Genomic DNA, 13,565 nt, shown 5'->3' with positions numbered 1-13,565 from the left:
CTTTCATATTATTATGTAGAACTGTTTTAATTACACTTTTTTCCCTCCTTCTTAGCCTTCTTTTTCTATACTCCTCACTAGGCCTTAACCACATTAAAAAGAGGTTAATTATAGCATTCTTCTCAAATAATAGCAACTGTCCTTTGACTTGAGAAGCATGTCCTGGTAAGAAATAGGTGACCCACTCAAATGGGGAAAATTTAATGAAGGAACAGTTTATAATACAAAGGAGAGGACAGGGTTAACTAATAGTACCTGGCTAGAGCCTGGTAGACTGCAGTCCATGGGGTCGCTAAGAGTCGGACGCGACTGAGCGACTGCCCTTTCACTTTTCACTTTCGTGCATTGGAGAAGGAAATGGCAACCCACTCCAGTGTTCTTGCCTGGAGAATCCCAGGAACAGGGGAGCCTGGTGGGCTGCCGTCTCTGGGGTCACATAGAGTTGGACATGACTGAAGCAACTTAGCAGCAGCAGCAGGGACACTTGGGAGCCTGAAAGCTGATATCTGTAGGAGCTATTAGAAGATCTCAAAGAAAGTAGTTGCAGGTGAGAAATGGCAACCCACTCCAGTACTCTTGCCTGGAGTATTCCATGGACTGAGGAGCCTGGTGGGCTACAGTCCATGGAGTCGCAAAGAGTTGGACATGACTGAGCGACTTTGCTTCACTTTACTTTTTACCACTCCATTAGAACTGGGGCTCTGGGGAGCAAGGGAACCAACTTTGAGGTGATTTAGACAATGAAATCTGCTGGAATAAGTACCCTGATCTTTCTTCTGTCTCTGTCTCCTCTTCCTCTGTCAACTTTTTTCTTTCCACTGTGTGCCCAAACCACCTTTGACCAAAGCTGACCAGAAGCCAATGGTCAAGGTGGCCACTAATACATACCTTCTGTGGTTGGATCTCTGAGTACAAAGAAGGGCCAAAAAAGGCAGCAGATGGAAAACACCTCATGGTGGTGGTGGTGGTTTAGCCACTAAATTGTGTCCAACTCTTGTGACCCCGTGGACTGTAGCCTGCCAGGCTCCTCTGTCCATGGGATTCTCTAGGCAAGAATACTAGAGTGAGTTGCCATGTCCTTCTCCAGGGGATCTTCCTGACCCAGAGATCAAACCCAGGTCTCCTGCATTGCAGGCAGATACTTTACTGATTGAGCTACAAGGGAAGCCCCCAAGACCTCATGCACCTTCTTAACTTTTAGTCTCCCCTTCTCATAATCTCATTAAAGTGGTAAAAATGGATTTTTAAATTCCCAATTCTTTGTTAAAAACAAAGAGAGTTCCATCAGTGGTTGAGAGATCTAAGCTTGTTTATGAAAGATTCAGTGGACAAAGACTGAAGAGCATAGAAACAGACCATGCAGCACAGGAAGACAGGACTTAATATAGCAGAAAGTGGATGGCAATAAAAATGGAAGTTCATCTGCCTGGAAAGACTCTTTAGAAACATAGTGGCTGATCTGATGGAGGATGGGAGTAAGAAGTGGGACAGAAAAAAATGCAGGTTATATAAAATCTTTAAATAATGAGGAGAGGCATAAAAATAGTGATACAGTTATAAAAAAATTGAACAGTAGTGGAAATAAATATTCATCGATTACAGAAGAAAGTCAATAGATGATGTCTAAAGTTAATAAAACAACAAGTGATGACATGTACATATTATTTATAGATTTGGAGGTAACCACAGAAGAACTAAATACAGATAGAGTTCAGAATGTTCTGGAAGGAGGAAGACAGGGAATGGCATGTAGATCTGTTGCTTTCACTATAGGAAGTCTTTTTTGTATTAATTATTTTTTAGAAACCATATGAATATATAATTTTAGTAAAAGCTCCTTTTTTTTTCCTTTTTTTTTTTTTTTGGCTCCACTTAGTTTGCTGGCTATAGGAATTTCCTTCTTTGTATGATTAGGTTCATTAGCTGTCTTAAACTTAAAAATTAATTTGGTTTTCTCCTAGGCATCTCCTCTCCATTCTTTATAACCTTTTCTGTGTTCTTCCTCCAGCCACCAGAAGCTCCCGCACACAAGCCACACACACATACATCCTCCTGAATGCAGTTATGTTTTCTTTCTCTGTAAAGTCCATGTACTCTTATAGCTTTGTGTCTTTTCTCAAACTGGTTCTTTGACCTGCAATGGCTTCAGACTTTATGTTTTTTCTTTTTTTTTAATTGAAATACAGTTGTGTTCATTTCTTCTGCAAAGTGATTCATATATATATATATATATATATAGTTTTTAAAAATGTATTTTTCCCATTATGGTTTATCACAGAATATTGAGTATAGTTCTGTGTGCTATATGAGGACCTTCTTGTTTATCCATCATATATACATCTGCTAATCCCAAATTCCCAATTTTTCTCCCCCGCCACCCAACCTTGACAACCACAAATCTGTTTTCTATGTCTGTGAGTCTGTCTGTTTCACAGAGGTTCCTTTGTGTCATATTTTAGATTCCACATATAAGCAATATCATCTGGTATTTTTGTTTTGCTTTTTGGAAAAAAAAATGTTTTTCTACTTATCCCTCAAATGCCAGAATAAAATCTACCTTCTCTAGGAACTGTCTTTGGTTTCCCCACGTGATTATGCTTTCTTCTGTACTCTCCTAATACTGTACCAGTGTCTGACACATCTCACTCTGCAAAGCCTAAATAACTAGGTGTGTGTCTGTCTGCCCCTTCTTCTTTCCATTTCATTGCAAATTCAAGAATTTGTATCTGTGTATAGAGCACAGTATCTTACACATGGCAATTGAAATAGTTGCTAAGCACTGTCATTGATTTTGAAAGTAGTTGTTGATTAGAAGGCATCTAAAGATTATGAAATGAATGCTCCACACATTGAAGTGAACATCAGCTGTCTTTTTATCCAGGTGCCTATTACTAGTTCTGTGGGTCAGCAAAATAACCAGTAAGATAATGTTTGTTCTGTTGTAATTTTACTGCCTCTTCTCTAAATTCCAATTATACACATATTACCTCAGGTTGTGAGGAATAAGAAATCTAATAAACTAATTCCCATTAATAAATATGTTAGTAATGTATTAATTTTAATAAGTGTTTGCATAGTAAAAAGTAGCCTAAAGAAGGAAGTACCCCACCTGAGGGAGAGAATTGCTAATAGTAAAACGTTAACCCCCTGAGCTGTTGCTTTGAGATCAAAGAGTGTTTCAGGGGCCTTTCAGATTATGCTGAAATATATGCAAAATATAATATAGATTCTGATTAATTAAAATATATTATCAGTGGGAAGCAATCTTCCCATTTTAGAACACACAGATTTGAAATCACAGTTAGTAAGTGTGATGTGTCTTTCTCATAGAAGTAAGGTTGAGTATTAATCTCTGGTCTTTTCTTATTATTCTTATTTCCCAGGTAGTCTTTCCATAGGTTCTTATTTTTTTCTTTTTTTTTCTTTATTAAATTGCTCTCTATCCCTGGACTTTTCTTTGCCTCCACATAAAAGGGCACTTTTATTTTATTTTTCCTTTACTTCAGGAAATGCTACAATAAAACAGTCTCGATATAGGATTATCATCCAAGAAGCAGCCAACGGAGGCCAAGAATGCCCAGATACCTTATTTGAAGAGCGAGAGTGTGAAGATGTGTCATTGTGCTCCACATATCGGTAATTAATTGCTTTCAAAATAATCATTAGACCTTAGTATAAGCCATGACCTATTTGTTCTTATATAGTATGTGGTTATTATATGAAACACTTGTAGTGAGAAATACAAAGAGGTAGTATTTTTTTATCTTCAAATATCTCACCATTTTCCCCTTTTCTGGAGTATGTTTTGAGAGAGTAAAGAGTATGAAAGTCTAATTTAAAACAAAAAAGATAACAGCCACATTTTGATTGCAGTTGAGCTGTTTGACTTCAGCCACCCAGGTAATCAGTTTTCAGGATTAGGATTCAAAGATATGCAGGTTGAGGTCCTTACTAGACACACACACACACACACACACACACACACAACTTACCTCATTCTATTTTTCTCATCCTAAAGCCTGTAATCAAGAACTAAGAACAAATGTATACTGCCTTAACAGTTGTTTATTTTAGTTCAAAAATGGTTTTGTTCTCAATTTTTGTCATGTACATATTTTAAGAAATCTTAGGAAAAAAAATTAACCTATGGGTAATTTTTTGTCTTTAGAAAAAGAAAATGAGTAACATTTAAACTATATATGTTACCTATATTTGCCCCTCTGGGAAGAAAGTGATTATTATTTATAAAAACAGTACCTGAGGTTTGTGTCTTTAGTCATAAACTTTCATTCTTTTAACATCAGATTGAAGCACTGCTTTAAAGTATTAATACTTCTGGATTAAATTCAATCACTGTTGGGTTTTACTGATTTGTGGAAATAAGCCCCGGGTCTTAAGAATCATGTTGTTATCAGCATACTTAAAAATGCCTTTATTCAAATGTCTGGAGTTTTCCCTGATTAAGGAACTGTATCTTAAGTCTATGTGATTCAAGAGCTAATTTTTTCTAGGGACTTCCTGGTGGTCCAATGGCTAAGACTCCAAGCTCCCAATGTAAGGGGTCCAGGTTCGATCTCGGGTCAGGGAACTGGATTGCACATGCCACCCCTAAGAGTTCACATGCCTCAACTAAAGATCTCACATGCTGTAACTAAGACTGGGTGCAACCAAATAAATAAATAAAAATAAATATATTTTTAAAATGAACTAATTTATTCTGGAAAATATAAGTTTTGTTGTGTTTTGTTTTTTAAGAAGGCCTCCCATTAGCTAGAAAGAAGCCCCAATCATGATCAGTTCATCATCATTTCTCCTTTTGTTCCTATCTAACAACCAGTTTGGGAAAGACATGAATCAGCCCTGGAACAAGCCCAGACTGCCAGTATTTCTTCATCAACGGCCAGGCCACTGTGGGAACACTGTCAATATCCATCCTATTGTGCCACATTTAAATATTGAAACTTCTAGCTCAGTGAAAGAGCTGTCAGAGAAAGTAGTCAATTGAAAAAAAAAAATAGCCAAATCAAATAATGTTACACATTTTCTGAACCCGGTGCTATTATAATCAGAGAAAATCTTGGAAACTCTTAGCGGTCTCTCTTCCTCCTGTCCACTCTCTTTGCCCTCTTGTGGTACTTTAGTGTAGCCACTCATTCTTGAACCTGTTTCCATAAATGACCTCCTGCCATTTTCCCAAGAAATTAGTTCCACTCTGCCTGGATTGCCTGATTGTATCATGTCTCCTTATGCTGATAAGTGTGTCCAACTTATCAGCATGAGTCTCTTAGTCAAACACCCTTGAATTTTAAGCATACTGTTCCTCTTTAGGTTTTGCCTTCCTTTCATTGATGGAGAAGGCAATGGCACCCCACTCCAGTACTCTTGCCTGGAAAATCCCATGGATGGAGGAGCCTGGTGGGCTGCAGTCCATGGGGTCACGAAGAGTCGGACAGGACTGAGCGACTTCACTTTCACTTCTCACTTTCATGCATTGGAGAAGGAAATGGCAACCCACTCCAGTGTTCTTGCCTGGAGAATCCCAGGGACAGGGGAGCCTGGTGGGCTGCCGTCTATGGGGTTGCACAGAGTCGGACACGACTGAAGCGACTTAGCAGCAGCAGCAGCAGCAGCAGCATTGGTTGGAGAGGCAAGTTAATGTAGACCTTTATCATTTTCTTCTGTTTCCTCTTTTTTTACTCCATTAAGGTGAGACATTCACAATTTAAAACAGAATCACAATGTCTATAGAATTTTTTCTATGAATTTAGCATTTCCCACCATGTTAATTTTAAGTTAGTGTTGGGGAGAGGAAATTTTCCCCTCTACGCTTCATGAGTTCTTATAGCTCTCTTAATAATAAAATTGACATGAGATAGATTATCATGAGATAGATTAGTATTAAAATGCAACAAATGTTAATTCATATGCATGGAGATCCCATAGAAATTGAACCTAAGAAGTGGCCAAAGCAGGAAGCTTTTATCCTTTTTAGGCAAAGAAACAATAAATTTAGTAAAGAATTGACGGAATGAATAAATGTCGGCTTTGGGTGCTCAATCCGTGAAAAATCTAAACAGAGTCTGAGCTTGGGGTATTAAATTTTAAAAGTAACAAGGTTTATACAGCCTGAATTCTCAGTGGTAAGGGTTTGCTTCTACCTTCAGATGTGGGCGGGAAGGGCACCGCTCACAGAAGAGAATTATTTCCTGCTTTCAAGGGGAAGCAGAAGGAAGGAGGCAGAAGGAGGGAAGCAGAAGGAAGGTCAGAGTGCCCCTCTTGTGTTGGCCATTTCTTAAGTAACGTTCTTTCAAGATAGGCAATATTCAATTGAGTCACATTTGGATGGCTGACAATGTAAGCAAGAGGGAAGACGGTGTGAGTGATATACCCCTAAATAGAATTGGCAGTGGGATGTCTCCAAGAGTCTGTGGCTGAGCATCTAAGGATTTAGGACCGACAGCTGGCCTGCCCTTTCATGTGCAATCTCAGGCATGTCACGAAACCTCTCTGAGCCCAGGCTTATCCTTCTAAAACTGTGAATCTAACAAGAGTTCTTGACATTTCTCACTTCTATTTAGCACACTAAGCTAAAGTGAATTCCTTGGTCTCACTTTAGTAAGTATTTTAGGAACTTGAGGGATCTGAGTGAATGACATATCCCAGTTGAAAAGCTAAACTCCCTTACCATTTCTGTCTGTGTTTTAGAATTACACTTAATGAGCCTTTGCATCTACAAAGCAAATTTCTAACTACTTAAAAAGTAATAGGTGATTTAAAAAAAAAAAAAAATGGGACAGGTTTTTCTGTTGTTTCCTGGTTTCTCTCCAGCTCTTCAGTTGTTCTCAATATGGAGGTCACTTGAATGAGGTCACTGATATGTATTTTTTTTCACTTTTACATTTTAATGTACTTTGCTTTTCTGCAAGACAGTCTGTATCTATTTCTTAACACCCTCACTGCCTCACCTCCAGTAAGTGAGATTCACTTAGTCTAGACAGAGGAGAGGGTGGTGATTGCTGAGATAAATTATGTTAATTAATTAATATGTGGGTTATACTAAGTGATCTTCACATGCTATATTAATCTATGTTCACATAACTAAGAGGGTTCCTTAAGGTGATTTTTCCTGAACAAAGGAAGTCTACTCCACGTTTTGTTATACATTATTGTTTTTCTTGCTGAGATTTCTTTATTATTGTGATAAAAATCATATAACATAAAAGTTACATTGTAACCTTTTCTTTCTAAATTAGCTTCTTTTAATGAAGTATAGTTGATTTACAATGTTGTACCAATCCATAATGGAAAAGGATATTAAAAAAAGAATGCATACATGTGTAAACCTGGATCACCTTGCTGTACAGCAGAGATTGCCATCTTAACCATTTTTAAGTGTACAATTCTGTAGTTTTGATTGTATGCACATTGAAGTATAACAGCTCTCTCGATGTTTCTCATCCTGCCAAAGTGGTCAATAATATTTTTGCCTCATGGTTCTGTTTCTTTTTTTTTTAATTAGCACCTCTTATCAGAGGTATTGGATTATGTGAAAAAGTACAAAAATGTACTCAATGAAAGAGCAAAATCTGTGGCTACATTTAGGGTTTGGGTTTTCTGGAACACTCCAAAGACACAGGTTTAAGGGCTCAAGTCACAGTCTGCCCTGCAGGTCATAAAAGTAGAGTTCTATTCACCTTAAACACACACACACACACGCAGGCAAGCCAGAAGGATTCCGTACATACTCTTTCCTCTGTGGAGAAGAAATACGGGTCATTCCTTAGAGACAGTTCCATTTCTCTTCACTGAGAGAAACTATCACATAAGATAAGTCCCTATGGCCTCCTGCCTTGTCTTTACTCTATAACCTATTGAGATGTTTGAGCTACCCTAAAGTCCTGGGAAACACCTTGTAAAAATTTTGAAGCAGAAGATCAAGTATGAAGGCTTGTTCCTAAAATTTTCAGATGTTCTCACCTTGATTCTCTAATGCTCAGATGGGGCATAGGAATTTTTTTTTCTTTGATTTTTTTTTATATTGTTTTTCTTTAAACAATTTTAAGTTCATACAGAGCTAAACCTTCTAGATTTGATCTGTGCCTCTAATGTTTCTTTATGGCCACTTTGCTATATCCACTAAGGCTTATGTGCAAAATGTCCACATTTTTAAAAAATGGAATTACTGCTTTAACTATGGATCTGGGGCAGAGAGACTGATGCCATCCCTAGTGTGTGCCAGGGCTCCCTTTTATAACATCGGTTTCAAATCCATTTTTATTGAATTACTACCTTTATGCTTTGGGTTTCAAATTCATCTGTTTCCAGTATTTGTTTTGTATGTTTGCCGTGTGAAATTTCTAGTCTGCTGTTCTTTGTCATCACAGATGGAGGCCACAGAAATGGAGCCCCTGTGTCCTCGTGCCAGAGTCTGTCAGGCAGGGAGTAATGGGCACCAGTGAAACCTGCGGAAAGGGAGTGCAAATAAGAGGTAAGGGGATTTCAAAACAGTTTTTCTAATCAAATGTAATTCAAAGTTATGTTGCTTTTATAAATTGGTATCTCTTTTTATATTTGGAAAAGTTGTGATCTTGCTGGATTGGATTGTTTATGAGTGTTTGGCTTTAAGGTTGGCATTAGTTTATGCTGATATTAGACCACCTTTTAACCATAACTAGCTAGTGCACCCAGGGACTAATGCAATGTAAGAAAGTATATGTTCTCAGTCTTTAGCATACCCTAGTGCTGATGGTCCAAATACACATTGGATATTAGTCAAAGAATGAAGGGATGTGTTGGAATTGGATCTGATAATATATATTGTACATTTTAGATGCTCATTAAATACTTGCTGAATGAATTAACTAATCATAGCAATCATGATTTACACCTGATTGTTATGTACATACTTGCTGTATGTTTCATATGGAATATGCATAGAGAGGAATTATTAAAATTTCTGGTGCTTGCTTCAGCAGCACATATACTGAAATTAGGCCAATACAGAGAAGATTAGCATTTCTCCTGTATAATGATGACATGCAGATTTGTGATGCATTCCATATTTAAAAATTTTTTTCTGGAAGATCTTGTGAATTGAGTTCTGGATCTGCATGTAAGTGCCTTTTATCATCAATGTTGAGAAAGTATGGCATATTGAAATCTCTGAAAAGCACCAGAAACTCATCAGGTTGCTCACTGTTCTGTTTCTTTCAGAATTCACATGCCAGTAATATAAGGCTTAACAAGAAGGCTTTGTTCTTAAAACCTGACCACTCTGTCACTAAAGGGATGTATGTAGCCAAACTCAGACCTTGTAGGACCGGCTGTGTATCACTGGTTTCATACTTCAGCTGAAAAGCATATTGAGAATTATTTCTCTTCCTATTGCATAGGTTATCATATTAGTCAGGATCAGTCATCTCAGCCAGCATAATAACTCCCTTCTTTGTTGAGTCCAGGGTGTACGAAGCCCAGTGTGGGTGGGTGGCAGTTTTCAATTCCTGTTCAAGGAAATCATAGCTGTTTTTAGTGGAAGCATTCTTCCCTCTGGAAATAAGACTGTAGGGCAGCAGAACATAAGACTGCAGAGGAACTACAAGCAAACACTTTACTAATGGATCACTAGGGGTAAGAGTAAGTTATGCCAGTGCCATTTCCACCCTTGACTCCTGGACCTGCGAATGCTGGATATGGGAGAAAAAAAGAAAAACACCACATGTTGAATGCTTCTGGAAAGCTTTTCGCTAGCTCTTCAAGGTATTGCCCCCTAACTGGTGCTGTAATTAAGTCTTCAAAAGACCTTTTCACCCTTATATCAAACCAGGATGGTGGGGGACTTGGTAAGACCGGTAGAATCAATGAGTATGGGCACATTGCCAGATCTCAATTGCTGAAAAGTGAGATCCTTGATCCAAAACAATGTTGTGTGGAATATCATGATGATGGACAAGGTGTCCTGTAAGTCCATGGATGATAGTGTCAACTGAAAAAAAAATGCAGCAACATGAGAATTGTGAGTTAAGTAGCTGAGGAGCTACTCCAGAGAGGGACTGGGGGAGGTCAGTATTATGTATATGTTTGTTGTGAAGGGGGATACATTTTATCAAGCACACCTTTTGCCAGAGACTTGCTGCTAGTCTTGAGGAACAGATGTCTTCGTTAATGATTTCAGTGCTTTGCTAGATATAAGATGCAAGAATTTGAGCTCACAAAATCTTCTCTTGAAAATACCTAACTATCTGAAGGCCTTGTCTGCTAGTTTATCACAGAGCACAGAGTGCCTCATTCCTGATCATTGCCCTGAACTGCTTTCTGAGTGTGTTGAAGATCAGTGACTGCAGTGGCTAGTGACTTCATCCTTGTAGAGGCAGATGGCAAGTGATCATTTTTATCTTGCAGTGGGTAATTTTGATAGAAGCATTGCAGGCAGGAAAGGCAAATCCTTATCCTATTTGAATAAGTACCTATCTGGTAAGAATAAAACACTGCACCTCCTATGATGGAAGTAGTCCAGTGTAATCAATCTGCCATCGTGTAGCTGGCTGATCACCTTGGGGAATGGTCCATATTGGGGGCAGAGCACTGGCCCCTGATGCTGGCAGATTGAGCACTCAGACATGACTATAGCCAAGTTGCCCTGGATGCGTGGAAGCCCATGCTGAGTCCATGCATAACCTTCCTTCCCACCACCATGGCCACTTTGTGCAGGAGCTCATTAGGTAATGGCAGGGGTAGCTGAGGACAGAGGCTGACTCATATCCACAGAATAGGTCATCCTATTCAATTGCTTATTAAAATCTTTCTCAACCAAGGTCAGCCTTTAGGAAGCATTCACATGGGATCCAAATATTGCATACAAATATGTTCCCATTGTTGCCAATTCAGAGAAGCCTATCCACATACCACTTGCCTACCTTTTCTTGTCACCAATTTTCTAATTGTGTTCCTTTAAGTCCCTGGCCATCCAGCAAAATCATTGGCCATAGCCTGTGGGTCTGTACTTAATCCCACAGCTGGCCATTTCTCCTTCCAAGCAAAGTGAACAACCATACATGCTGCTTGAAGTTCTATACATCGGGATGACTTTCTTCACTCTGTCTTTCATGGATGTCTCAGAAAGGGATTAGTGCCACAGCCGACGATTTGGTTACCCACATATCATGCAGAACCATCCATAAACCAGGTCAAAGTCTTCTTTTCCTCTGTCATCTGATGGTAGGAAGTTTCCCATGACTTTGTATGTCCAGACTGGAAGAGAGAGGATAGTTTAGCAAAGGTGGGGACCATGGGCAGTTGGGCTACTTCTTCATGTAATTTACTGTGCCTTCAGGTCCTCCTTGGGTTTGATTACATATATACCATGTCCATGTGATGATGGGGTGCTGCTGTGCATGCCCTACCTGTGGCTTGATATCTCAGATAATATCCAGTTCATGATGGGCAGCTCAGGGTGTGTGGTTAAGCATGCAGCCTCTATGAAGGCCCAGTAGCTGGTCAAAAGCTGTTTCTCAAATGGAGAGAAGCCCTTTGCAGAGGACTGCAGGGCTGTACTCCAGGATCGGAAGGACCTAAACAGCAATTCACCTATAGGAACCTCCCACGCACCCCAGAGAGCATCTATACCTGCCACTGACACTTCAGGCACCACTGGATCTGCTGATCCTGTGGCCCAAGTAGCAGAGCAGCTTTCCCAGCAGCCTGAACCTGTTACAGAGCCTGTCTGTTTGTTTTTCTTTCCTAGGCCCCACTTAAAACTAGCAGCTTGTCAGATCCCTTGGCAAATAGGCTAGAGTAACACACCCAAATGAGGGCTGTGTTGCCTCCAAAATCTGAAGAGACACAATATGCTAGATGTTGTATCTCTATTTCAGTTGTAGAAGGGGCCATATATAATAAGGTATCTTTCCCTTAGAAGGGGTTCAGCTTCCTTCACATGGCTGGACCTTCAGACCTTTCACTGGAATTGAAAGCCCCTGAACTTTCTCAGGGCTTCTCTGGTGGCTCAGATGCCTGCAATGCAGGATACCTGGATTCAGTCCCTGGGTCAGAAAGATCCCCTGGAGGAGGGCATGGCAACCCATTCCAGTATTCTTGCCTGGAGAATTCCATGGACAGAGGTTCCTGGCAGCTACAGTCCATGGGGGTCACATGAACTTTCTCAAATTTATTTCTAACTCTCTGACATGAAAATGTCCTGCCAGTGAGTCTAGAGTTGTTTCTTCTTGCTCATTATGGCCAATCAGTATAAAGTCACCAGTGTAATGGGCCAGTGTGATATCTTGTTGAAGGAAAAGTGATTGAGCTTGGGTTAGAATTCAGTCCCTAATAGTTATACCTTGGAAGTGATGTCCTTGTCAGAACACTTGCAGATGTAAATTTGATGTGCAAGGTAGTTAGATTTAGGACTTTTCAGAAGCTATACAGTGGCTATGAATTACAGGAAGGAACCACTTCCTAGTAACATTTTGTTTCCGTATGTCAGAAAATTGTTATAATAATATAATCTTGTTATTCCAAGGCTTGTACTTAACTTTCTGCTGCAGAGTTGTTATTAAATATTTAGATCAGCAAAATCTACATAAATGAAGTATTTTAAAAATGGTATCTTTGGGACTTCTGTGACTGTCCAGTGGTTAACACTCTGTGCTTCCAACACAGGAAGTGTGGGTTTGCTCCCTAGTTGGGGAACTAAGATCCCTTATGCCATGCTGTACAGCCAAAAATAAAATGGTACCTTTGTGCAGGACCCAGTGTAGCTATATGGTGACCTAGACTTTGATGCTCTGTGATACTAGAGATAATTATGGTTTGTTTCCATTGCAAAATCACTTAGTGAATTCTGCAGAGAGGATGCTCTTAAATTATGTAGAAAGTTACCCTATAGTGGCAAATTATTGTATCTATCTTAGAAGTGTTTTCAGTGGATTCTAGCTGGAGCCCAGATAGTCCTTCAAAGTAGACAAGGTAGATACCTGTTGTTGTTCACTCACCAAGTTGTGTCTAACTCTTTGTGACCCCATGGACTACAGCCTGCCAGGCTTCCCTGTCCTTCACTATCTGCTGGAGTTTGCTCAAACTTATTTCCATTGATTCGATGATACCCATCCAACCATCTCATCTTCTGTTGACTCCTTCTCCTTCTGCCCTCAATCTCTCCCAGAATCAGGGTCTTTTCCAGTGAGTTGACTCTTCACATCAGATGACCAAATTATTGGAGCTTCAGTTTCAGCATCAGTCAGTCCTTCCAATGAATATTCAGGATTGAATTCCTTTAGAGTTGACTGGTTTGATCTCCTTGCTGTCCAAGGAACCTTTAAGGTCTTCTCCAACACCACAGTTCGAAAGCATCAATTCGTCAGGGTCAGCATTCTTTCTGATTTTTCCCCAAGTTAGACCCCAACATCAGAGAATTCCTAGTATTGGCTTGTTTGGAAATTTGTACTTCTAAATTAGTAGGATGGATCTCCAGTTTTAAGATAGTGGATCAAAGGTATTTCTACTCTATTCTTTTCTCTAAAATTACTTCATAACCAGCAAGAAAAACATGAAAGAGTAACAAAAATGTA

General features: G+C 39.4%; 1 protein-coding gene and 1 non-coding gene across 4 annotated transcripts in view; both read left to right on the top strand.

Moving 5' to 3' along the window:
• Positions 1-13,565, top strand: part of THSD7B (thrombospondin type 1 domain containing 7B) — a 1,246,259-nt gene that overhangs the window by 789,738 nt on the left and 442,956 nt on the right. For all 3 annotated transcript variants that reach the window (XM_044935904.2, XM_025276961.3, XM_045164228.1), the window contains exons 11-12: positions 3,507-3,636; positions 8,385-8,488. In XM_044935904.2, coding sequence (XP_044791839.2) covers positions 3,507-3,636; positions 8,385-8,488 — 234 coding nt within the window. The remainder of the gene's footprint in view (positions 1-3,506; positions 3,637-8,384; positions 8,489-13,565) is intronic.
• LOC112583043 lies at positions 8,960-9,066 on the top strand. The gene has a single exon (XR_003107406.1). It is a non-coding gene; the product is annotated as a U6 spliceosomal RNA (small nuclear RNA).

This window comes from Bubalus bubalis, chromosome 2, assembly GCF_019923935.1.
Source record: "Bubalus bubalis isolate 160015118507 breed Murrah chromosome 2, NDDB_SH_1, whole genome shotgun sequence".
NCBI classification, from domain to species: Eukaryota; Metazoa; Chordata; class Mammalia; order Artiodactyla; family Bovidae; genus Bubalus; species Bubalus bubalis.
Note: the sequence above shows the minus strand (reverse complement) of the source record. Positions and strands in the feature narration are given on the sequence as shown.